Source organism: Falco punctatus, assembly GCF_963210335.1.
Source record: "Falco punctatus genome assembly, chromosome: 14".
Taxonomy (NCBI): domain Eukaryota; kingdom Metazoa; phylum Chordata; class Aves; order Falconiformes; family Falconidae; genus Falco; species Falco punctatus.
Window position 1 is genome coordinate 22,390,448 of NC_137594.1, and position 24,581 is coordinate 22,415,028.

At 50.3% G+C, this 24,581-nt stretch overlaps 2 protein-coding genes across 9 annotated transcripts; one reads left to right on the top strand and one right to left on the bottom strand.

Moving 5' to 3' along the window:
* Positions 1–1,773: 1,773 nt before the first annotated feature.
* On the bottom strand, positions 1,774–7,996 carry LOC308073169 (uncharacterized protein). 5 transcript variants are annotated; one of them, XM_080411063.1, is made up of 7 exons: positions 5,945–7,996; positions 5,269–5,556; positions 4,398–4,670; positions 3,971–4,024; positions 3,480–3,584; positions 2,929–2,975; positions 1,774–2,636 (listed from the first exon to the last, which is right to left on the bottom strand). In XM_080411063.1, the coding sequence occupies exons 1-7, from the start codon at positions 6,003–6,005 to the stop codon at positions 2,451–2,453; spliced, it is 1,014 nt and encodes a 337-aa protein (XP_080267189.1). In that variant the 5' UTR covers positions 6,006–7,996; the 3' UTR covers positions 1,774–2,450. The 5 variants fall into 5 exon arrangements, 4 of the variants coding, with proteins under 4 accessions (XP_080267189.1, XP_080267190.1, XP_080267187.1 ...); XM_080411064.1 differs by lacking the exon at positions 2,929–2,975 and having other exon boundaries at positions 2,481–2,636; positions 5,945–7,995; XR_013931935.1 differs by having other exon boundaries at positions 2,534–2,636; positions 2,929–3,584; positions 5,945–7,995.
* Positions 7,997–8,022: 26 nt separating this feature from the next.
* On the top strand, positions 8,023–23,759 carry GFOD2 (Gfo/Idh/MocA-like oxidoreductase domain containing 2). 4 transcript variants are annotated; one of them, XM_080411045.1, is made up of 3 exons: positions 8,023–8,896; positions 14,313–14,656; positions 21,502–23,759. In XM_080411045.1, the coding sequence occupies exons 2-3, from the start codon at positions 14,398–14,400 to the stop codon at positions 22,398–22,400; spliced, it is 1,158 nt and encodes a 385-aa protein (XP_080267171.1). In that variant the 5' UTR covers positions 8,023–8,896; positions 14,313–14,397; the 3' UTR covers positions 22,401–23,759. The 4 variants fall into 4 exon arrangements, with proteins under 4 accessions (XP_080267171.1, XP_080267172.1, XP_080267174.1 ...); XM_080411046.1 differs by lacking the exons at positions 8,023–8,896; positions 14,313–14,656 and adding an exon at positions 15,427–15,583; XM_080411048.1 differs by lacking the exons at positions 8,023–8,896; positions 14,313–14,656 and adding an exon at positions 15,446–16,445.
* Positions 23,760–24,581: the final 822 nt, after the last annotated feature.

Genomic DNA, 24,581 nt, shown 5'->3' on the forward strand with positions numbered 1-24,581 from the left:
CTGAAGAACAACTCTGCAGCTGTATTTACCCCCTTTGAAACTTCCCCTCTTGCCTCTGCAAAGGATAACCAGCTGCCAAGGCTTTTAATACAGGTTTCAGGCGTTCTGCTCAGCTCTTCCTGGAGTCACAAGCTGTCCCTTTTAGTGGAAGTCAGCTCTTTTTAAACCCTTTTCTCCTTAAAAAAACAACATTGGTCATTTCATGCTGTAGAAACATGAGAAGGGCTGTGCTGGGCCACCCCAAGGGCCACCCAGCCTGGCTATATAGAACCACAGAATCGTTCAGGTTGGAAAAGACCCCCAAGACCATAGAGTCCACCTGCTAACCCAGCGCTGCCAAGGCCACCACTAGCCCACGGCCCCAGGCACCCTGTCCAGGCGGCCACAGGCACCCTGTCCAGGCGTTGTTTAAACACCCGCAGGGCTGGTGGCCCCACCGCCTCCCTGGGCAGCCTGTGCCAGTGCTTCAACACTTCTTCCCTCCCAGGGAAGAAATGTTTCCCGATACCCAACCTAACCCTCCCCTGGCGCAGCCTGAGGCCGTTCCCTCTTGTCCTGTCACTTGTTACCTGGGAGCAGAGACCGACCCCCCTGCCTACAGCCCCTGGCAGGCAGCTGGAGGGAGTGAGAAGGATCCCCCTGAGCCCCCTGCTCTCCAGGCTGAACCCCCCCAGCTCCCTCCGCCACTCCTGGTAGGACTTGTGCCCCAGCCCCTTCCCCAGCTCTGTTGCCCATCTCTGGACGCGCTCCAGCTCCTCTATGTCCCTCTTATAGCAAGGGGCCCAAAACAGCACACAGGATTTGAGGTGCAGCCCCACCAGGGCTGAGTACAAGGGCATGATCACAGCCCCGGTCCTGCTGGCCGTGCTGTTTCAGACACAAGCCAGGACGCTGCTGGCCATCTGGGCACACCAGTGTCTCACGTTCAGCTGGCTGCCAACCAAAAGGTGCCCAGCAGACACCCCCGCTGATCCCCTGTTGGACTTCTGCCCCAACCCAGCCTCCCTGGCTGCCCCGGTGCCATGCCAGGAGGGTGCAGGGTGGCCACCTCATGTCCAACCCAAGAGCAAGTGATGGCTCTCCTTGCCACGAGGATGGGGCAGGAGCTGTAGCTGAGCGGTGTTTGCTCTAAACCAAATCCTGTGGACCTCCAGGTGCATAGGTTGGAAACAGCCCCCAAGGAGTGATGGGCAGGGAGGTGCTCTGGAGTTCCTCCACCTTGCTTCCTTTCTGCAGCCAGGAGATCTGGCACATCCTCAAACCCCAGTTCCTCCCCCAGCTCCTTCAGGAGCTGCTGCCAAGGTTTTGGCTGCATTTTGTACCCACCCATTTAACTTAGACCTCCCCCTTTCCAAGCTGGGGCACCCTTAGGGACCCTCCTCCTCCTCTGTGATGGCAGGTAACCAGGAGGAGGCTGGTGAGGATGTCCTTGCAGGTTGGTGGAGTCTGGCTCTGCTCTGCATCCCTGGGCAGCATCCCCCAGCAGCCTTGATGCTTCTGTGAGCCTCCCTGGTTCAACACTGACCCCTCTTCCACTGGTTGCTCCCCTTAAATAGTTGGAATTTTTCCCCCAATTTTTCACTTTCTGTAGCCCTTGCCCCTGTCTTCCCAGCCACACATGACCGGAGCTCTACCACCACTGCTTTGGGGATGTCTCCCATGGTTGCTGTTCTGAAACTGGACTGAGCGGGGAAACCAGAGTCTCCAGGGCCTGGTGACTATTCCTGCCGGACTTCAGCTGGGTTCCCATCAGCAGTACAGAACTGGAAACAATGAGGGAAAAATATGACCTTTTTTTTCCTCCTCCTCAAATTACAGGAAAGCTCAACATGCATGAGAACACCCATCCAGTCCCGGTACAAAGCAGATACACATAGACCACTGCAAGAGCACTTGTGTTGCACATCCACAAAGCAAATGATGCCTTTCCAGCCTTGCTCCTTGTGCTTCGAGTGAACCACAGCAAGGTCAGCCCATGGCATGGCAGGTGCCTCCTCTAAAGAAAATCCAGAAAATTGCTCCAGGACCTTTACTGTGCCGAGAGGAGCTTCCCATGGCCACCCTACCCAGCAAGTCCAGCACCAAGAAGATAAGTGCTCCCTGGATCACAGTGGCCACATAGTGCACAGTGACACTGCTGAAACACACAGCAAGTTGCTAGAGGGGCCCATTGCTGACCAACACCGTGAAAGGAGGACTGGCCTCCTTGCTGAGGCTTGGCGGTGCTTGAGGCTGCGGGAAGGCAAGGGGAAAACTGGCTGGAAGAGCCCTGTCCTCACCACGAGAGATGGCTTCTTCCAGGGGAACGTAAAGCACAGTGGTGCAGCCATCTGAGGGTAAACAGGTGGCTTTGGTTACCAAAACTGTGCTTCTGTATAAGCTAACACTTAGTTTTCGGGGATGATGAACCCAGCAGGCGTACAAGAAGCTGCCCATCCCTCCCTTCTCCCTCATTTGTCCTCTCCCGTGGGGGAGATATCCACCCCTGCGCTGGCAGCACCCGCGTCCCTGCCACACTGCTTTTGCTGTGATGGTTTGATCTCGGTGTAAACAACGTCGGAGGAGGCGGGTTTCGCCCCCTTTTCAAACTTCAGGTTGGCATAGGTCAGGTCCTCAGTCCCTGTCACCGAGGATGCCTGCAGGGGAGAGAGCAATGAGGAGAGCCCTGGGTTTCCCTTCTGCATCTCCCCTGCTATTATTTTCCCACTGGCACAACTATTTGCACTGCCCAAGCATTATCCAGCTTGCTCAGAGGTGCCACCTATTCAGAAGCTCATAAGCCCCTATTTAATAGGAATTAACAAGTGTTTAGGACCACGTTTTCAGACAGCAAAGCTGATTTTACTCTGAAATCCTTTAAAAGGGTATTCAACAGGCAGTGATTTTCAGCGACTTTCTTTACAGGGAGAAGGAAACAATATGGTTTACCATTCTGAGCTGATCCATCTCTAGCACTTGCCTGCTTGTAATCTTTCCTGAAAAAGGAAACTTAGTTTAAATAGTAGTTAAAATAATGAAAACGATCATTATTTTAAATGAAGAAAACATCTGCATTGGTCCTGCTTTTGTTGCAGGAAAGGATGGGGCTCTGCAGCTGGCTGGCTGGCTCTGAAGATGGCCAAGGGGCAGGAGGAACTGGCAAGGATGTAAAAGCTCTTGGAGGGGCTGGAGAAGAGCTCTAAGCTGGACACTTCTGGAATGGGATGAGGTACAAGATCTGTTTCACTTGCACCACAGCTTGTGCCATGAGCAGGCTCTCAACCAGCAACTGGCCAGAAGAAAGGGAAGGGTGAACCTTCTCCCCATCCTGGGACAGTTTGTTCGGGACAGACCTGTGCAGGGAACCCCGAGTGAGCAGGAGCAGCAGGATATCAAAGATGGACATCTCCCAAGCCTGGGCTTGTCCAGGCCAGCAGGTGAGGAGGAGATGCTGACCAGTTCCCACAGCAGACGGAGGCTCAGCGCGGGCTCAGCCTTACCTTTTCTGTTCCTTCTGCACCGCCACACCAGAAGGCCAATTACCAGCATGTAAAGAAGCGTCGCCGCTGCTAAGCTGAAGATGATACACAGGGGGAAGTTGAGTCCTGCACCAACACACATCACAGAGGCACCTGTGAGCCACCGTCACGCCCTGCCGGGATGCATGGTGCCATTGCTTTTTTTGCAGAGGAGGGCAATTCTTTTCCAAACTTGGGCTTTCAGACCTCGAATCTTCCCCCCCTTCCCTGAAAAAATCCTGTGGGGAACAGTCTCAAAAAACTCATCTGAACTCAGCCAGGGGGGTGGTTGGAGCATCAGAGCCCCTTCCCAGCATCACAGTCTCTGATCTGCTGGTGCCTACTCCAGTTTGCTACCAGCTCCCACCCACTCACAGGAAAACATAAGGATGTTTCCCCCCTTGTTGATCCTCTTTCTCTCTGAGGACCCCTCCTGCCCACACCCTTGTGGCCATGGGGCTGTGGGGACTCACCTGCCCAGGTCTCAATCCAGGTGCCTTTGGCCTGAGGTGCCCCAGGGCTACAGCCTGGAAGACAGAAACACAAGTGAGAGACTGCCCAGAAGCAGAGGATGCCCTGCTCCCCACTCCACTTTGGGGCAGGGACCTGGGCCCTACAGCCCTGGTGGTCCTGCTGCTGCCACCATGGCTTCAGCCACCCCAGCACCCAGCTGACGCGCCGCAGCTGGAGGATGCGGCAGGTCCTGTTTCAAGGACCCAATGGCCAAGCAGCTCCGTGGTGGGATGCATCTGCAAAAAGGGCCATGCTGGGTCAGCTCCTCCAGTGCTGGGGATGCTTTCCGGGGAAATGGTGTACGGGAGTACCAGGGGGGAGCGTTGGGCATAGCATCCTTCTCTGCCCGCTCATCACCCCCATGAAAATGGAAGCAGTGCCACTTACTAGGAACTGTCCCTTGCGTACCATTTCCAGTGTCTGTCAAGTTTACTCTTGTGATGAAGACCCTACACCCACAGATTCCTGTGTTGGCTGCATGCATGCCAGGGCTGGTGAGGTTGGCACAGTTTTCTCCCAGAACGATGGTGTCAGTTTGATTCCCCACCTCCAGACCTGCAGGTCTGTACCACTTCACGTGTACTGTGAGATTCTCTGACCAAATCTTGAACCTGCACTCTGTGGTGATGACTGACTCTCTTGGCTGGCTGGCGACTGTCCCTGGAGGACAAAGAAAAATAAGTGATAAGTGAAGTCATATATATGACCTTGCAGGGCTCATATCCCACCGGCACATCACTCATGAAGGACATGGTGAAGTAACCGTCCTTTCCTCCAGCTCTTTTCCAAATGCAGCTGCTAAATGTTCCTCAACACTGTATGCTGAAACGTTGCATGTTGGTCAGTGCCACCCAATTCTGTGCAGCGCACGAGCATTTCTCATCTCAGAAAGGACTGAAAATGGGAGGATCAGGGGGAAGATACCTCCTCCTGCAACCTAGGCAGAAGGGTCTTCTGGCACACAAGCAGAACATGCCACCATGGCCACAGACTCAGGCTCCATGCTCCATGGACTGGGGGGCTAGCTGTGGGGAAATGGTCAGCCCTAGAGAAGCAAAGAAAATGCGGTAGACCCCCTTCAGCCTCTCTGGCTTCATCCCATCCCCTAATGCTTACTCTGGAGTAGTTCAGAACCACTCCTGAGCCGCCGGGCTGAAGTCGCTTCACACCTCAGCAGAGTCCTCCCTCTCTTCCCTCTCTCCCTTCCTCAGTCCTTTCTCTCTGCTCCTGTGGCTGTTGGTGGACTTGTGTCTCTTACCATGAGTGTTCAGTTTGGAATCTTTGTTCCTGGACGTGTTCCTCATGTTCTCCATCCTGCACGTGTACATTCCTGAATGTGCTTTGTTCACACTGGGGAAGACGAGCTGGGCAGAACCATTTTTCATCTCCACACCATCTTCATTCTGCTTTCCTCCATTGTTTTGTGTGGTATTAAACCATTTCACACCCCTGGCAGTGCTGTTTGAGCCTGCCTGGAGCAGGCACTGCAAGATGAGATCTAACCCTACCGACACGTCAATTGTGGCTGAAATCTGGTGAGACAGTCCTACCAAAAAAAACAACCACAGAGGGCTGAGTTCGTGTTAATGAATACCTGCATCCTCCACATGAAGCTGACCCCCTTCGCAGTCATCAGGCTTATAAGCATCTCTGTTTCCTTCCCCAACTGTTTTCTCTCCCTGCTGCTGCTGAAGGCGAGGTTGGTTCAAAGCCCCAGAGCCTGAAACGGGGACCTTGTGGGCAGAGCCCACAGCCTGGGCACAGCATTGCGGGGGGGACCCCACTGCAAGGCACATGGCAAGGTGCTGGTGCAGAACGGAGGGGGTTAAATGCCGCGAGAGGAAAAAGCAGCAGCAGCCATATCCCAAACCTCCTGCAGACATATGCAAAGATGGAAGAGTTCAGAGCAGAGGCAAGGGCACTGGGGAACTCACCAGCAGGCAGCCAGGCAAGGAGCAGCAGGGGCAGAAAGCCGCTGGCCAGCTGGACCTCCATGCTGTCCTCCTGATGGCCTTGTGGTGACGATGCGGGGCACCCAGCAGGACTGGCTGCGATGTTCCTGTCTCTCCCTGCAGCACGAGGGTCACTGCTCAGCTGGAGCAAGCTGCAGCCCTGCCAGGACCTCACCTCTGCGCCGCTTGGCCCGGCAGTTCCCTCTGTGCTCACAGGCTTCCGCTCTTTTCCCCTTCTCTTGCTTCAGTCTGATTGTTATCTCCTCTGTTCACTACTTGATTCCTCCTGCAGTTTCATACTGCCACGTGCCCTTGGTCCCGAGAAGGAGCCAAATAACACAGCTGAGCACCGCTGATGGCCGTTTCCCAGTGGCTTAGGTCACAGCCCAGCAGCTCCCTGTCACTGGCATGGGCGGGCGCAGGGGAAAGGGCTTCCGCAGCCTCCTACCGCGCTGCCTCCCTGTGCCACCCTGGTCCTTGTCTTACACCAGGGAGAGGACCCCTCACAGAAAGCGATGCTGCCATCATGGCGCGGTGACAGGGTGATGCCTGCCCTGTCCGGCGTGCTAGCTGAGCTCAGGCAGGGATCCACACACCCTGCCAGGCTGCAGACACCGAGGAGAGCTGTGGCGTGGCATGGAGATGGGCTTGGTCAGAGCTTTCTGGTTGTTCACACATGGGATGTACAAGCCCCAGGCAGACAGGGACCCCTGCAGCCCCCTGCTCTGGCCGTGAGCACCCAGGTCCCAGCTCCTGCCCTGCAGAGATGGGGTGCTCCAGGCATCCTGCCGCATCCCCCTGCCACCAGGACAGGAACATCCACCGGGCCAGACACGGCTCACGTCACCCCTGCCACCGAAGGGATGTGGGCAGCACAGGCAGCAGGCACAGGCCCCTCCGTCCTCAGCCTCTGTGGGTGCAGTCTCTGTTGCTCCCCACAGGTTTTCCACTGCCTGCCACTGCTTTTCCTCTTTTGTGCTCAGAGCAAAACCTGTTCCCACCTGCCATTTCCTCCCCCTTAGTTTCCTGTCAGCATTTCCAGTAATCACCCCCCTGCCCATTTTGGCTCCGGACCTGACATCCTCCCTTCCATGAAGGCAGAACCCCACATCCCAAAACCTCCACACACACACCACCTGCCTGCTTCCATTTCCCTTCCTCCTACCCCTGTTTTCTCCCCATTTCAAGATGACAGAGACCAAACTGAGCATGCAGGGATGGGGGCCCACCACCACAGCCCTCCCCAAACAGTCTGGGGGGTAGTATCCTATTGGGACCATCTTCTATCACCAGTGAGTGTGGTCGTAACACCACCTTCATCACAGCTCAGGGAGCAGAAGGGGATGGCTGAGCCTGTCCCACAGGGATGCTCCTGGGTCAAAGACAAAAGGAAGGTTGCAGAAAGCTGGGAATTTGGAATGCTGGCGTGCCCCCAGGCTGATCCTGCAGCTCTCCACATGGCGCGTGGGCTGCCAAAGCTCCACAGGCATCTCTGCCAGAGGGCGGGCACAGTCCTAGACACTTGGCTTTGGCTGCACCTCCCCGCACCCAAGGTCTCCCTCAGCCCCACTGCGCTGGGCACGCACAGCCCAGCCATGTGCGTCTCCTGGGGGAAAGGGCATTCACTGGGGCTCTGTTCCACGGCCAGTGGAACCTCCCAGCTGCAGCACAGCTGAGGTCTCACCTGGGAACCAGCCCACGTGGGGAAACAGCAACATCAGCAGGATACTTGCTGAAAGGGTCATAAAGCGAAAATCTCGTGGTACAATATCCACCAGAATGACAAGCAAGAGGCTCTGTGCCTCTCTCGCTCTCCCCTCTGGACTTCATCTCTTCCCATGCTCTTTGCGATGACGGTTCCTCTCTGCGTTTGAATCTCCCTCCCGCCGGCACAAGGATGTGCACCAGTTGCACCCTTCCCTTCCCTTTCGATCCGATCCCAGTTCTCACGGTCACTAGCACGGATGAAGCCGATCGGACAGAGCCCCCGCGGGCAGCGCCCCCCCAGGGGCACCCACGAAGCCGAAGGGTCACGTCGGAGCCCCCCCCCCCCCCCCGCCGGAGCCCCTCCAGCCCCAGGGTCCCGGCGCCGCACCGGGGCCCGCGGCCCCGCAAGCCCCCGCGCTGCCAGGGCCGCCCCGCACGCACGGCGGAGGGAGCGAGCGGCGGCGGCAGCCCCCCCGCGGCCCGCGAGGGAAACGGGGGCGCCCGGCGGCCTCCACCGGGGTCCTCCTGCCCCGACCTCCGCAGCACCGGGCGGGCGGCAGCGCGGGAGCGGCGCTGGCCTCCGACGGAGCGCGGTGCTCGTACGGGGGCTCCTCCGCGGCTGCGCGCAGCTCTGCGCCCCCGCCGCCCCCGCAAGGCCACGGCCGGCCGGCAGCCGGGACCCCCAGCAGCAGGGAGAGGCCGGCAGCGCGGTACCCGCCCCGCGGAAGGGCGAGGGGGCAGCCGCAGGGCTGCAGGCCGTGCTGCCCGGGACCCCCCGCCCCGCCCGCAGCGCTGCCTGGGCCGGGCAGCCACCGGCCTCCGGCGGAGCCTCCCAGCGCCGTCAGGAGCACGAGGGGGCGGGGCTGCCGCGGGGCGGGGCTGCCGCGCGGGGGCCGCCCCAGCACAGGGGCCGCCCCGGTGCGCGCCGCGCCCGCCCAGCGGACCCTCCGGGGAGCGCATCGTGAGATGACGAAGCGCCATGCTGGTCTCCTATTGGCTGCTGGCGCTGTCCGTCGGCCGAAGGCCCGCCCCCCGCCCCGCTCAGCGGCAGGATAGGCCGCGCTCCACACGGCAGGAGAAGCCGCTGCGGGCGCCGCCATTTTCGGAGCCGCCGCCCTTGCGCCTGCGCCGGCCGGGAGCGAGCGGCCGCCGCGGGAGCGCGGCTGGCGGGAGGATGCGCGGGGGGTGAGCGGGGCGGTGGCGGCTCCCTCCGCCGGCCGGCGGCAGGTAAGGGCAGCTCGAGGCGCCACTCGGGCCCCCCGCGGGGCCGCTTAGCGTCGCGGAGGCCGCGGCCCACTCAGGGGCGCAGGGCCGGGAGGGGCCTGGGTGGTCTCGGCGGGGCTCCCTCCGTGCAGGCTGGCGCCCTGGGGTGAAGCGAGCGGGGCCTGCCCGGCGCGGCCTCCCGAGGTGCGATGGAGGCTGCCCGGTGCGGCGCGGCGGGGCGGGGTCTGCGCGGTCCAGCCCGGTGAGGTGAGGTGAGGCCCGGCCGTGAGGGTCCCGCGCACACAGAGCCCGAGCCCCGCGCGCCCGGCCACCGAGGAGCCCCCCCGGGCCGTGCCAGAGGCGACCCCGGGGGTGGCGTGAGGGCCGGTCTGGCTTCCACGGTTTTCCAGCTGCTGCCGCCGCCGCCGAGCTGGGTGGTGCTCAGCGTGCCAAAGGGGCCGTTGCCGTTGTGGGTCTCGACCGGGAAGGATGGAGCGAAGGTGGCGGTGGCCTGAGGTGTGGTGACGGTTCCTCAGGGCTTTGGACTCGTGTCACACAACCTGCCTGCACTGAATTAAAATAAAAGCACATTTAGTAAAGAAAGCGCGTCGGTCTCTGACTTCAACACACGAGCCACGTGCATGCGAAGCATTACCTGCAGAGCAGAGGTAGCTGTGTGCCAGAAGGCTCGGTGAATGGTTTGGCAGGAAGAAATGACCTCGCGTGGGAGGTGACCTCCAGCTTCTCAGGTCGGTTGGGTAAAGTTCCCTCAGCTCTGTTCATGCTGGCAGAAGAGACCTTGCTGGCTTTTGGAGTGATGCCTACGGCCTGCATCAGCGTTTCTGTCACCTCTGCTGGGGTCGTTGTAGAACTGACAGTTCTGAGGCTGCATCTCTTTTCACAGGAGGTCTCTGCAGTGTGTTGATGTCACAGGTATAAGCCCTGCTGCAGAGTGACAATCTGAGTAGTGCCTGTGTAGGTTTTGTCAAAGATTCTCATGCGTCCCAAAGATCCGTGAGGATGTTGCAACCAGTAACAACTTTTATTACTTGTACAGCCCTTGTTACTTGTATTTGTTTTCTTTTCAAACTCAGTAGCAATGACCAACTGGATGAGGACAGTGCCCCTGTTGCTGGTGTGCTCTTCTTCCATACGCCTCACGTTTCTGGGAACCAAAATGGAGCTTTTTAGGATGAGTTGGAGAAGCATGAATTGCTTTCTCCTTCTGCAGAGCTGGTGTTACTCTTTCACTATGTTTTGCCATCTGTAATGGTCCACAGTGATTTTGGGCCTCTGTAGTCCTTGGCTGTACTATCTGGTTTTTGAGGGTTATGCTATCTGAACTCCCTGGCTGCTTCATTGTGGAATGCAAATAGATCTTGTAGGAATCATCAGGTATTTCATTGCTTTGGGTCCCATAAATGCTTGTTGCTACATCTACCAAAAGACTCAAACAGCTCTGTTCTGTGACTGTAAGATGGAACTTCAGACTCACCATGAAATTCAGCAAGAATGGAAATGTTTTGTGGCCACTGAAAGTAATGGCAGCTAGCAACAAGATTAGTAGAGAGCTTTAAATGCTTCTATTTGGAAATTTAAGTTCAGAATGGCGTTGCAGGCATTGATTATTTCACCTCTCTTAAAAAGGAGATTGATTTGTATCTCCTGATGCCCAAGACGCCTCTTTTGGTCTGTTTTTCGCTTCCAGGTAAAAGCCCTGCCTTTTGTTTCTGTGGAAGGGTCCTCAGGAAAGTGTTCATTCCAGTGTTTGATCACCAGAGATATCAATGCATGAGGATTTTAATTTCTGAAAGATTGGTTTATGGAAGGCTTTTCATGGTTTACTCAACTAATTCAGTGAGGCTTGTTTGAAGGTTTGAGGCTTGCTGGATCCTAGAGTAAACATGTAGAAATTGTACCTGATTTTTAGCTGGTGTTGGTCACAGTTTCAGATGTTTCTATCTCTGAGCTATTTCCATGCTCTGCTGGATGGAGTTTTTGCTAGTTTTTAGCTCAGCTACTTGTCATGCTAGATGAGACTCCTGCGTATTTGGTGACCCTCAGTAGATTCCTTGAATGTGTATAGTTTCCCTTTTGACTCCTTGTAAGTGGCTAATGTCGTGTCCTGTGGCAAGGCATTTCACAGTTTACCAGTCTGATGCAAGAACCACCACCTTCAGATTGTTTTGATCCTGCCTTCTCTGGGCGCCATTTGATTTGCTCTTGTATTGTGAGACACAGTGAAAAATTGCTTTTTCTCCATCCTAAGCCACTTCTCACTTTATTATCTTCTGTGATGTCTTTTCCAAACTTAGGAATCTTTGCTTGCTTAGGTCTTCCTTGTGTAGAAGATGTTGTATGCTTTTGATCGCCTTTGTCTGCATCACTTCCAGCTCTGCTTTCCTGTCTGCCCTCAGATGAGAAGTATCAGAAATGCATGTAGAGCTCCAGAGAACGGTGCTCTGGGGGCTTCCATGGTGGCACAGTGCTGTTCTTTTGAGGTCTCTGTTAGTTCTTTGTAGACTGTTAATTACAGCTGCCTCTTTCCTCAGCTGTGGCCTCATTCTGATAACTGGGGTTTTAGATTGCTTCCTCGAGGTGGCCTACACTGGGACGTCTCCTCTACCAGCACTTGAGTGCATCTGCAAGGTCTGTGCAGGAGGGTGGGATACCACTGTGTACCCCTTTTCAAAAGCTCTTGTTCAACCTCCCATCAACAGCTCTTTCAGCATTTACTCTAGTTCTGCTTGTACCACATACACTCTGTGACTTGCCCTGTGCAACAACTGTGTTTTCGCTGCCCTTCAACACCCCCATCCATCCCACTGTGACTGTCCTGACAAACCAGGACTTCCCAGTTGGTGAAAGACTGAAGAGGGAATAAGGGACTGTGGGTGGCCCTCGGGTGAGGGGAGAGAAACATGCCCTCTGGGCAGCGCCACTCTGCAGGGCCTGCTGGCTGCAGTGTTTGTAGGTTCTTGAGCCCTGCTGGGCCACATAACTGTGCAAGCCACATCTTCATATCCTGAGAGTGTGGCTGCTTTGCTAGAAGCCGTTACTGAGGCTGGGTTGGCTACTTGGTTTGTTGTGGTAGTAGCAAGCTGGTGCCCTTAAGGTCCTGTATCATCAGGAGTTGGTCTCCATGGCAGTAAATCACTAGCTTTTGTGGGTTGTGGCAGCAGCTTGTGTTTTGGGAATAAGTGAGGCTAAAAATAATTCCTCCTGAGTGGGGTTTTTAAGAGGAAGTTGGATAGGAAACAGAAGAAAGTAAAACTTAAAATGAGCAAGTGTTAGAGATATCAGCTTATTTGCGTAGCAGAAGTCCCCCTCTGCATGTGCTACAGTGTGCTCATACTAGCATTTTCAAAGGATTCAAGCTTTTCTGAATTTTTGTCATGTGTAATTTTAATGTTGTTGAGCACATCTGTGCAATCTGGTGCAAGCAGGCACAGTCACCTTGTCTCTATTCCATCTTGCTTAGTTTGTGTCTCTTCAGAAGAAGACGATGCTCTTTTTAGTGCAAGCATTTTTTCTTACTGCAGCCTATAAACTGCCAGATACGGATGTGTGGGGACTTCAACAGTTACACTTACTGTCCATCCAGTTGCAAGATTTTATTTTTGTTTGCATCACCTACAGAAAGCAAGCCTTGAATACAAGCCATCCTTCCTGCCAATAAATTACCCTTTTATGTAGAATAGTAAATATTTTTCAAGATTCTTTTAATACCATCCTTATTGGATTGTTCTGCTAAACGTTGGATAAAAAGTTAATTCAAATTAACTTTGTTTGTCCTGATAAAGAAAGGCAATGACTGTATCGCTGCAAACCTAACATCACATAGAATAATGAAAAAACATACTGAATTAATTTGGTAAATATTTCCTAAGGTGTTTTATAGCATCTGTAAGCATTTGTGTGTTTTGCAAAATAAATATTCACAAGTGCTGCCATTTCCCTAGTTTAGTGTCTACTACAAAAATACCTAGAAGTTCAGTCAGGGTTGCAGTTTTGTTATGCTGGTCAGTCCAAGCACCCCTAGACTAAAAAAACCTGCTGATTACATAGAAGGCATTTGCACTGTGGGTAGTTTGACTTTCATGCTGATACTTACTTCCCAGTGCTGTGTCAGGATTTGCTTTCACACATTGTAACTTAGCAGGAGTATTTTAGGATGGGGAGATGAGTAACTGTCTCCTTTCAAACAGATGGTGGTTCTTGTTGCTTGTGGGACTTTTTTTCCCAAGGTATTGATCTGGTATTGGTGCCAGTTCTCTCTTTAAACGTGGTCTTATAAACTTCTAAAGAAAACTGAATTTTAAGAAGAAAACTTTCTTCTTAAAAAAAATTAAAAATTCAAAAAGGGTCAGTAGTGGATGTGGTAGATAAGAATTCAAAAAGGCACAGAACAAAAGCCAGACTGTAAGTTGCTGGGGTGCCACAGGTTGAGGAGACTTCTGACATCTCTCCTTGAAGCTGGCATTAAGGTGAATGCTAAAGGCAGTTTAGCCATTTGTGGCCAGAAGCAGTTCCAAGACAAACTGGCAAGTAGGGATCCGAAGGGATTAATTTACCAGGAAATACTTAACAAAAGTGGTGTGACTTAAACAAATGTTTTTGTCTAGGGAGTATAATAATTCTGTGCAAACTCCTGCATTCCTGGAGATTAAATGCCATGGGCAGAAGGAGGTATTTTTAACTGTCCTAAGTAAAACTTTTGACTAACCATAGTGGACACAGAGGAGCGCCCTTTTCCTTTCTGAAAGCGGTTTTCTATGTATTTAAACACTGACATCATCTCTCCTTGTAGCGTTCTCCTCCCCAGGCTAAACAAGCTCAGTGAATCCAGGCTTTCCCCACAGGACATATTTTCTTGATGCTCTCTGGAGCAGCTTCACTGTTTGCCATAAAATTATTAAGCTTCAAGTAGTTGGTTTCAGTTTGTGTATTTAATTTGTAAGAAAGATTTACGTGTCCAAAAGCTTGCCTATTATTTCCAGTTATTTTAGTCGGTCTAGTAAAAGATATTACCTGATCTCACAAGCCTTTATCTCATTTAGAGACTTACATCATCACAACTACAGCAGCTCTGCTTTTACTGCTGGTGCGATAGACTCTATGTCATGTCCTCTTGAGATTTCCTGTCGCTCCCAGTTTGTGCCTTGCTGCCTCTGGTTTGTCCCAGTGTGTGTGTGTGTGTTTTTCTGTACGTGTGTCCTGAGTTTGGAAGCTCAGGAGATGCTCGTGACTTTGTCAAGCTACTTTCTTGCAATTGTTCTGAAAGGAATGTTAGACTTGTCCCTTTGGGGGGGGGTTTGGATTTTTCATTAGGATCTTTGAAAATTTTGAATGCCATTTTGAAGGATAGAAGCTAGCGTTCAGGCTTTGATATCAAAATACACCTTTTGTTGATACTGATTTGTAACTTTTCATGTTTTAGGAACTGTGGATGGAACAGAAAGCTGAGGAGCCGAACATCTTATTGAATGCCTACATGTAGACCCTGATGCTTGAATGAATGCAGAATGAAAATGCTTCCTGGAGTGGGTGTGTTTGGCACTGGCAGCACCGCCCGGGTACTGGTACCCTTGCTGAGAGCAGAAGGCTTCTCCATTGAAGCGCTTTGGGGGAAGACTGATGAGGAAGCCAAACAGCTGGCAGAGGAAATGAACATCTCCTTCCACACAAGTCGGACTGATGATGTCTTGCTGCACCAGGACGTGGATTTGGTTTGCATCAATATCCCTCCACCACTAACTCGGCAAATTGCTGTGAAGGCTCTAGGTACCTTTTTTCTTTGGAGTGGGACCAAAAATCCATAGCTTGTTGGCAGATTGACATTTGAAGCCAGTACCCCAGTACAATTCTGGTTGCACCAACATGCAGATGTAGTGCTAAAGGTTTTGTGGAATTGGTAGCACCATCTGCAAGAGAGGTTACCTAGATTATTTTTTTTTTAAAAATACTGTTTATAATTGCTTACAGCTTTGCAAATCCTGAACAAATTGGGCTAAAATATCTCATGTCTTCTCCAGACTGAAATTATGGTGGTGGGGAGGTTTTAATAAAAACAAGCTGTTTCAGAGATAAGGGGGTAAAATCTTTTTATGCCCACATAAAAAAAAACCAAACAAAAACCCCCCAAAAAACCCCCAAAAAATCAACAATGACAAAGCCCCCCAAAACCCCAAACAACCTAAGTTGTTTAATTAATTTCAAATCTTCCCATGTTCTTCAATAAGAAACCAAGATTTGCCTGGGGTGGGGGGTTGATCAGCTCTGCTTTCTGTTTTCTCCACAAATAAAACCAAACCTGACTGTTAGAAGCCTTTGAAAAAATGTTTGCATGCACTCAGCAGAATCTTGTGAGTTAGGACCTAAATTCTCTGCAGGTGCTGTTTTCAGCCGAAGTGCTGTGACCCTGGCCACCACCTGGAGCTCTCTTTGGACATCTGTGTCCGTAGCAGGCTGGTATGATCCTGGGTGCAGACTGGCTGGAGAAGTCCTTCCACCTGATGCAGGAGGGCAGATGTTGGAGACAGCAGGAGGAATCCAGCAAGATGGGCTGGGTTGAAGGTTCTGAGACAAAAGGCACGACATCCCAGACTGGTTGGGCAGGGAGATGGGAGCCAGCTGCCTGGGCATCCTGACATTTCTTAATTCTCCAGCATGTGACTTTGTAGTGTTAAATGTCCTCTCACATAGTACAGGGTGGGTGTGAGTTTGCGTCTATTTTGTAAATAACAAGTGTGATAGTCTTACTGTGTTTACAGGAGATGCACATGAGTTAATTTCAGGCTGGGTAATATATCAAACAAACCAGGGTGGTTTGTTGCTCTTGGCCTCTTTGTTCTACAGTAATTTGATTTGGAAGTAAACAACTTCCTGCACAAACATTTGCAGTGCCACTTAGATGTGCAGAGGGAGATTTCGGGCTTCCCCCCCCCCACTCCCTCTTTTTTACATTGTTAAATCTGTTTACCTTGAGAGTACTGTCCTTTGAAATTAAGGTATTCTAATTTTTTAATATTTGAACTGTAAGTTAGAATTAATCTCTTTAAATATGCTAAAAGTCCTTTTAAATGCTTGTTAAGTAATAAGTGTTTCACTAGTTCCCATGGCTTTTTGGTGGTGAAGTGGGCTAAAAGGAGAGAACTGAACCTTTTCTGGCAAGTTATTAACTGAAATGGATTGAGATTCTTTCTTCAAATGCTGAGAACCTGCAAGATGGTGTTATCCAGAGGAGGAAAGGGGGATAAAGGTGGTGCAGAAGTGGAGAGGCAATACGTATGCTTGACTGCAAGTATAGATAAGCGGAAAGCTGAAAAAGGTAGGGAAATGAATGGATGAAACAGTAAAAGGTGGTTTATTCTTCACATCTGTCTTGAAACGTTCTGATCTGCAAACTGATATAAGCATCTCCGACCCACTGTGGTACTGACTTTGTCTTTCAGCTTTCTAGGTTTGTCGCAATGGTATTTACAGATCCGCTACCAAGTATGTCGTGACATGTTTTAAGCCAGTGCTGGATGGCTTGCTGTCGTTGAGCCTTCTGAAGGAACACAAAGTCAGGGTAGGGCCAAAGATGGCAAGTAAATTTTCTCTGAAAGTTCAGATTGATACAGGGATGTTTATAACTGGAGAGTTATTGACTGTGAATTGTTTATAATTGGTGGTTACTGGCAGAGAGATTGGGTTGAAGAAAAGATGTGGTGCAGTGATAATGGTATTGTGTGTTTTGCTTTGTTGGGGTTGGTTGGTTTTAAAGTGCTTACACTTTTACTTATTTGTGTATGTTTTATACTTTTTATTTATTTAAAAATGAGCTTAAATTTTTATTTCTGGCAGAGAGAAGCGAGAGACACCCAGTTTTTCTAGGCAGTGCAATTTCCTTGCCCAAGTTTTACTGACAGATATCCATAAACAAGCCTAGGTGCAACTTTGTCATGATGGGGACAAAGCAGTAGCACTGGATTGAGTTCATGAACCAGACATAACAGATCAAAGCCCAGAGGATAATTCAAATTAAAATAAGTGTAATCTTATGGTTTATCTCCACAACAGGCAAAGTAAGAAGCTATCCTGAAACTTGTGCTGCTTTTGATCTCAGAGCAACTAAATTAATTTCACAAAATGTCTGTGTTGTGGTTCATGTCCCACAGTTAGAATGCATCCACCTTTGCATTAGGTGAGCACAGAGTGGAGTTACCAACTGGAGTGGAATGTAAAGTATGAGATGTTTATGCATGAGGTGAAGTTCAGCGAGGCAGAGCATGAGAAGTCCTCGGAGTAAAATTTCTTTCGGGATGCTAAAGATAATGCTGCTGCGTGTACTGAGCCCAGCTGTCAAATGGATGGTTTGTGGAATGGCTACAGAGGAACCTTTTACTTGTCTCTCTTGGTTTATGGTGGTTGACTACATCATTTAAGACATCTTTGCAACGTAGATTGTTTGGCCTCCTGATTTTGTGGAGTCCCTAAAAACTGTAGCATGTGTATGTTAATTATGAAGGAAGGAGTCAGAAAGGTCTCTGTCACTGCTTTGTGTTGTGACAAATCCAGATTTCCTGTTCTTGAAACAGGATGAACAAGCGTGCTGTGGCTGCTCTTTGCATACTGTGCTTCCCGTCTCTGTAAAAAGTAGCATGGAGGTCTTTTCAAACCACAGGCAAACAAGAAATGAGATGGAGTGTGTTTTGGAATGAGTCTTCATTCACTGTGAGGTTCCCAAAGCCAACTACATCCAAAACAGCCGGTTATTCGGGGAGACTCCTCAGACATTCCCAACTTCTTATGGTGGACAGAGCAACGATCTGATATGCTTCAACAGCGGCCAGTTGTACACCTTCCTAGGCACTATCTCAGGTATCTGACATTATTCAGGGGAGTAAAGATCTGGGGCTTCAGTTCAATGGCCATACTTACATGGGACATATTTACCACGTACGTGGTTTGTACCCAGCCTGAGGCAGAGAGGACACCCTGGCTCACATGCGTGTTGATTGCAGAGAGAGCCAGCTCTTCAAGGTCTGGGCTGTGCTTCTCCCATCTTTTCATGAACAGTCCCCCTCCTAAGGCCCTGGTGGGTTGCAGGGTCTCTTCTCCTCCCTCCTGCCCGTGCTGGCACCTTCCCTACCAGGAGGGAGGAGTGGGCTGGGGGGTCCTAGCAGTTGCTGGGGCCTGTGTCCCTCCGCAGCACCTGTGATGGCTCTGAGCAGCATCCACCAGGTAGCATGAGAAAGCAGTGAGTCTTCTGTGCTTGCATTTTACTAACCAGGGCTGTAAAATACTTGATGTATGGCAAGTTTTGGATGTGGCATGGCTAAGCAGCTGCAGGGGAAGCTGATGCCTCAGTGCTGATGGACAGTGTGGATCTGACTAGAGATGTAAAATTCCTTTGGGAGAATTTTTTTTTTCTGCTGTCCAATAAGTCTCAACTCCACCTGGTTTTTTTGATTACTTCCATAGCATGCAAACATGCTTTAAATCTGGCATTTCATTAAGTGAAGCTATGATTTGGCTGTATTACATTAATGAGAGTCAAAAGACTTCTGTTTAAATGTTCAGTTTATTTACTAAATCAGGAATTGGTTTGAGAATTCTTGGATCGTAGCAGGTACTTTTGTCCCTGAGCACAGGGAGTAGATTAGGTTTGTTTAAGGACTGCTGGCAATGGTGACCTCTTATTCCTTTTTTCACTCCCTCTTAGTGCAACAACCAGTTGAATAGCAGTAGATAGAAGGACTTAAGTGGAGCACTGGTCTGCAGATGCTGATGTGCTCCCTGCAGACAGGGTTCATTCTGAGATGTGCACAGAGAAGACCATAAGGCATGTTGTTAGGACAGCCTGGAGCTGCTGTCACTACCTCCGAGGTGGGGAATCCCAGCTCCACATCCTTCCTTCCAGGTGTGTAGTGCCTTCTGTAGGGCTTAGTCATCTGTGAGCTGATTTAACCTGCCTGCTTGGAAAGAAAAAGCTTCCTTTCCTAAACTGAGCTCAGCTGGTGAGCTGAACTGGCTCACAGAGGACTCTGAGGAACACCAGAGCCACATGGTAATTCTCATGTCTCCTAGCTGGTGAGGACCTCAACAGAAAATTTTGTAGCAGTGATCTAAGAAAACAATACGGTAAAAAGTTCAGGTTATTCATTATCAAAATAATAGTAACAAGACAAGGGTTTTAAGTTGCTCTGCCTCAGAAGACAGAAGACATGGCCATCACATCAGCAAGGGACCTTGTAGCCATTTCCGACTTGGCCCTTGTCCTTGCTGCACGGCCATCTCTGTGAGCCTGGGGCAGCTGGGGGGATGTCCCACTGAGGGCAGCAGCAGGGTTATCCCAGAGACTTTCTGGTGTGGTCAGTTCTCCATCCTGGCACCCCAGCGCTTGGCAGCATGTGCTGAGCTGTTAGAGTGCTGTGCCGACTGCCATCCCAAAGAAAGGCATCAGTCAGCTTCAGCTCTTCAGGTGGCTCAGCCTGCACTGGCAAAAGGAGCGCAGTGCTGACATGAGGCTGCGTGGCAGGCAAGGGCAGCCTGCTGTGACAAACCAGGCTGGAACAGCTGTCCCTGGGTGGCAGGGGTGGTCACCTTTGGCTCAGCCCTCTCTGTTCCCAGTCCCCTGCTGCAGGGACGCAGCCCCTTTTGTGTGGACACTATCGGGCTCCCTGAAGAGCCAGCTTGGGGCAATAACCTGGCAGAAAAAGAGCCAAGATGAATGAATGTTTCTGTGTTGGGTTTGTACCCTGAGCCAGGTCCTGTACCGCCAAATACATGGTGGAGGGTGGTGGGGTTGTGCAAGGAGGGGAGCGGCACCAGCAGAGCGCTGACTGCTGAGCTGTGCCCTGTGCGTACACGGGTTGAGAGTTGCTTTTATTTTTCACAAACTTTGAGAACTGGATATCTGCTTAGGATGCTGTGAAGGTAGTTTTGGTTTTTGTTTGTATTGTACTGTAACCTGGCTTGAGGTAAGTGCATTTAAACAAGGAGGCTGATAAACAGGGCACCAAAGCATCTCAAGATGCTTCAGCTGGCCCTGCACAACATTGAACAGTGTTGTGCCAATCTCAGCAGCAGGGACTGGGGACGAGGGAGTTGGAAATGGTCCCTGGAACAGGGGCTACCACTAGGCAGCCAGGGTGTCCCCAGGGAGTTTGACCTTACCCTCTCTGTTCATTAAAGCTTCTGTTGACTTGCACCAGTTTAGGGGGTATCTTTGGAAGAGGCCGCTAAAAATTGCAGTCTTGTCGTTTTCTGACTGGATTTTGCTTGTGTGTATTGGAAACATAGGCAGTGAGTTTTCTCTAGCCGTAGTTGTCCCCTGGCTGAGCTGGGCACAGCAATGTGTCACTGGAGCTCGCTGGCCCCTGTCCCACTGGGAGGGTTCCTGAAAGGCTTGCTCGGTGCAGCCAGGAGGTGGAGCGCCAAGAGCAAGAACTGCAGCGGGGGATCTGGCTTCCTCTCTCCTTCGAGAGACTGATTTAAGTGCTTGTGCTGGTATCTTTTCATCGGGGAGTCAATTAAAAGCTGTTGTGAGCAGGGAGCGCAGTCTGCTGCTGGGTAAGAAGCTGCTTTCAGAGGGGCGCCTACCACTGTGTGCAGCAATTCCCACAGTTCTTAGGCAGAAACTGGTGTGACGTGACTGACCTTTCAGGTCTGACGTCACCAGTTAACATCTGGAGACCTGTAGGTATGCCCCGGATTGTTACATTGAAAAATATGTAGGTAAGTTTTATCGGTCATATCAGATGTATATGGAAAAGTAAAGCTGTGGCGTGAGAAAAGGGAAGATGGCAGAGGAAGAGGGAATACCAACAAAGCATAAAATGTAGGATTTTGGTTGAAGCTTGCACTGGGAGCTCTTTTATATTACTTTCTTTCTGCTTTAAAGTTAAAATATGAGTTACTGACTGCCCACATTGATTCAGGCTGAGCACAATATAAAGTGCATCAGTAGGAATAAAAGCGCAGTAGGTCAGCTTGTGAGTGCAGCTCTCATCTGTGTAACTATCACCTTTGTAGTCTAATTGTACGAGTCAGCTGTATGTGCAGACCAAAATTTTGCTTTCCAATCAGCAATGCTTTTAAAACAATCCACTTAACAAGAATTAGAAATAATGCTTTGGTATTCTGTACACAGACCACTAAGTATCTTCTATGTCCCATTTATTTTAATCCATTTAGAATAATGAAATTCTCAGTGACGGTGAAATGCAAAGCATAAATCAGATGTCCCCTTCGCTCACCTCTTCCCTGCAGGGTACATGATGGTTTTTTCCTCTGGCAGTACAGGCATTCAAATAATTTTATAGCTACAACATGCAAATTGTGTCTTGTTTTGATGCCATGTGATGCCATTTGGCCAGTTATCTTTCATGATGTAAAAAATCCTGTCTTTATTTGGAGCCTTTCTCTGTGGGAGTTTGTCAGCTCTGCAACCGGAACATCTTGGAAGCAGCTTTGAGCCTTGCTGCACTTGGCATTCCTATTTTAGTTCCCAGACCTTTGCCTTTGCAATTGCAGCAGGAAAGCCTGACTTTTAAAAACATCACTTCTCGACAACCTTTGGGACATCTGAGCATGTTTTGCTTGTGTGTGCTATTTTTTTTTCTTCCCCATTTGTGCTGCAGGAATAGGGAAGAATGTGATCTGTGAGAAAGCTGCTACCTCTGTGGATGCCTTCAGGATGGTCACAGCTGCCAGGTATTACCCCAAGCTGATGAGCATTGTTGGCAATGTTCTCCGTTTTTTGCCCGCCTTTGTGAAGATGAAGCAGTTGATAGAGGAGCACTATGTGGGCAGCGTGATGATCTGTGACGTACGAGTTTATGGGGGAAGCTTGCTCAGTCACAAGTACAACTGGATCTGTGATGAGCTGATGGGAGGAGGTGGTCTGCATACGATGGGAACCTACATTATCGATCTCTTAACTCACCTCATCAGCAGGAGAGCAGAGAAGGTCCATGGTTTGCTCAAGACTTTCGTGAAGCAGAACACAGCGATAAGCGGGATCCGCCATGTCACTAGTGATGACTTCTGCTTTTTCCAGATGCTAATGAGCGAGGGTGTCTGTTGCACTGTGACTCTCAACTTCAACATGCCTGGATCGTTCATCCACGAGGTCATGATTGTTGGGTCTGCTGGGCGCCTCATAGCTCGTGGCACGGACTTGTATGGGCAGAAGAACACTGCGCTCCAGGAAGAACTACTGTTTACAGACTCTCTGACTGTCAACAAGGGCCTTTTGGATAAGGGGTTTAAAGACATCCCGCTGCTTTACCTAAAAGGAATGGTATACATGGTGCAAGCACTGCGGCAGTCTTTCCAAGACCAGGAAGACCGTCGGACATGGGATCATAAACCTGTTTCTATGGCAGCCTCTTTTGAAGATGGTCTGTACATGCAAAGTGTAGTAGAGGCCATCAAGAAATCCAGCAGGTCAGGGGAGTGGGAGGCTGTGGAGGTGATGACTGAGGAACCAGATGCCAATCAAAACCTCTGTGAGGCGCTTCAAAGAAATAACTTATGAACACTCCTGTTTTGGAAGATAGGGCAATTAACACTTCTGGCTGTAATGTAAAAAAACCTCCATTTTTAAGATATGTAGATTCTTATTTAATAGCCTTGGTTTCTTGGGTTTTTTAAACATGTAACATGCCATGTTCTGATAGAAACTGTTCTGATTTGTTTAAATGTTTCTCGTTTTGCAAACATTTAATTTTTGTCTTGGAGACTGGTAGGAAAACTTGAATTGCCCTTTGCACTTGCAGTAGCTGAAGTGAAGCATGGGAGCTCTGCCATTGCATGGCTTGGAAATGGGACACAACCCTTGTTGCACAGGTTGCTTATTTTAACAATTTTAACATGAGAGCACGTAGAACAAGATCAGGGAGTATCTGTTGTTCAGATGCCTTTTCCTTCTCTCTTGGAGACTGATTAAGTTTTACTCTGTAAAAATTTATAAAAGAGTTTAGTGATGTAACAGGTCTCTAAACTCCTATAGGACAATAAGTAAAAGGAATGGATTAAATTTTGTAACATAAGGGTCAGCCTTTTGGCTTCCTGCATGTGGCAAATGTCTTTCAAAGTCATTTAAACTGGTGTTTTATTTAAATGATGCTATGAATTCTGTTGACAGTGTCTTGGCAGGAAAATCTTCAGGAAGTCTGTGATGATCTGTGCTATTTTTATATCTGTAGGCATTATTCCCTCTACTCCAGAGTCTGCCTGCACCCAGCAGGTTTTTTCTCTAAGCTCCGTGTCCGTCGGTTGTGTTTACTGCCCGGCAGCACCAGTGCTGTGACTGCGGGGCCACGTTCCCGTTTCTGGGACTGTTCATAGGTGCCTCCCAGGGTCACAGGATTCCCACAGTGTCGTGGGCAATGAAGTTGTACAGCATTAACCTTCTGGGGACCTGAACATGTAAGTAAGGAGGTGTTTCCTACCTCTGGCAGCTCTCTTAACGTGCTGGCGGGGTGATTGTCACACTACATGCATCCTGATAGTTGAGAGAACAGGGACTGAACTGTCATGGGTCAGTCAGCTCTTAAATCTCAAACACTGGACGCTGACCCTCTGGCCCTGCCTGTCCTCATGCCCTCCTGCAGCTTGTGTCCAGTGGAGAGATTGGTTGGCAGATGGTGGGTGGAAGTTCCTTCCACCTGAGAAACGTTTCTCTCTGAGGCAGGTATGTGGAAGGAGGAGTCCAGTTTTACTACATTTATTTTGTGTACTTGAAAGCTTTTTTTAATGTATTTCCCACTAAACTGTAACCCTGTGTATTTATACATATTAACATGCCAACTGCTGTTTCATAAGCTGGTCCTTCCTGAAAAGGAACTTGTTTTCTACAGAAATAAAATGTTGTGTTTGTTGAGGGAAATCTTTATGCAGCTGCGTGCTTGTGTTTGATCTGGTCAAGCTAAAACCATCCTCATAAGTGTGAACAGGAGACTTGCAGCTGGGGCTCAGGACCTGTGGGGTCCTTCCCTACTTTTGTGCTCTTTTGTTGCCAGCTGAGTAGTTCGGGGGTGGGAGAAGCTGTGTGATACCTGGCGATAGAGCTCTGTGCTATCTCAGCAAGTGTCGTCTGTTTATCACCAAGGGAAAGACCCACCAGAAAACCTATTTCCCACCTCTTTGCTCTTTCCCTCCGACTACAGCTGCTGAATAGCTGGTTTTGGAGATCCTCTTGCCTACCTTGGACTCACAGTGTTAACTTTTGTGATTAGCAGGCTCTTTGTTTTCCTGCCTGACTCATTGTAGAAACTACTGGAAGACCAACTAAGAAGCAAAGCCCTCGCAGTATTGATGGGTCCACTTTCTTTGCTTACTGTGTAAATTGGGCATTTACCTTCAGGTATTTACTTTCAAAGTGCTAGAACTCTTAAGAGAGAGAAGTCTGCTGACATGCTGTCTGAAAGGGCAGGAGTGTGGCTGCTCCTGTGCTCTGTGTGGTCTCATCTCTGCTGTGAGCTGGATGAAGGAAGCAAATGCTTGAGATGCATTCACTGTTCCCAGGTGCAGCGGTGAAAGCTGCATCTCTGCAAACCTTCCTTTGCAGGTGGAGGGTGGGTGTTCCTGTGACAGCTCTGAGCATCTAACCTGTGTGCTGTGTGGAGCAGGTGAGAGAATGTTTCCTGAGCTCACCTGGAAGTTTCTGCCTGTGTTCGGACAGAACAGCTCTGGCTTCTTTCATGCCACTTTTGGA

Coding starts and splice junctions, on each gene's coding strand:
- LOC308073169 (XM_080411061.1), bottom strand. CDS start 6,005: ATGGAGGTCCAGCTGGCCAGCGGCTTTCTGCCCCTGCTGCTCCTTGCC. Junction 4,025..4,397: donor TACGCAAGGGACAGTTCCTA/GTAAGTGGCACT, acceptor TCTGTCTTCCAG/GCTGTAGCCCTGGGGCACCT. Junction 3,585..3,970: donor CTGGATTGAGACCTGGGCAG/GTGAGTCCCCAC, acceptor GTGTTGGTGCAG/GACTCAACTTCCCCCTGTGT.
- GFOD2 (XM_080411045.1), top strand. CDS start 14,398: ATGAAAATGCTTCCTGGAGTGGGTGTGTTTGGCACTGGCAGCACCGCC. Junction 14,657..21,501: donor AATTGCTGTGAAGGCTCTAG/GTACCTTTTTTC, acceptor TTTGTGCTGCAG/GAATAGGGAAGAATGTGATC.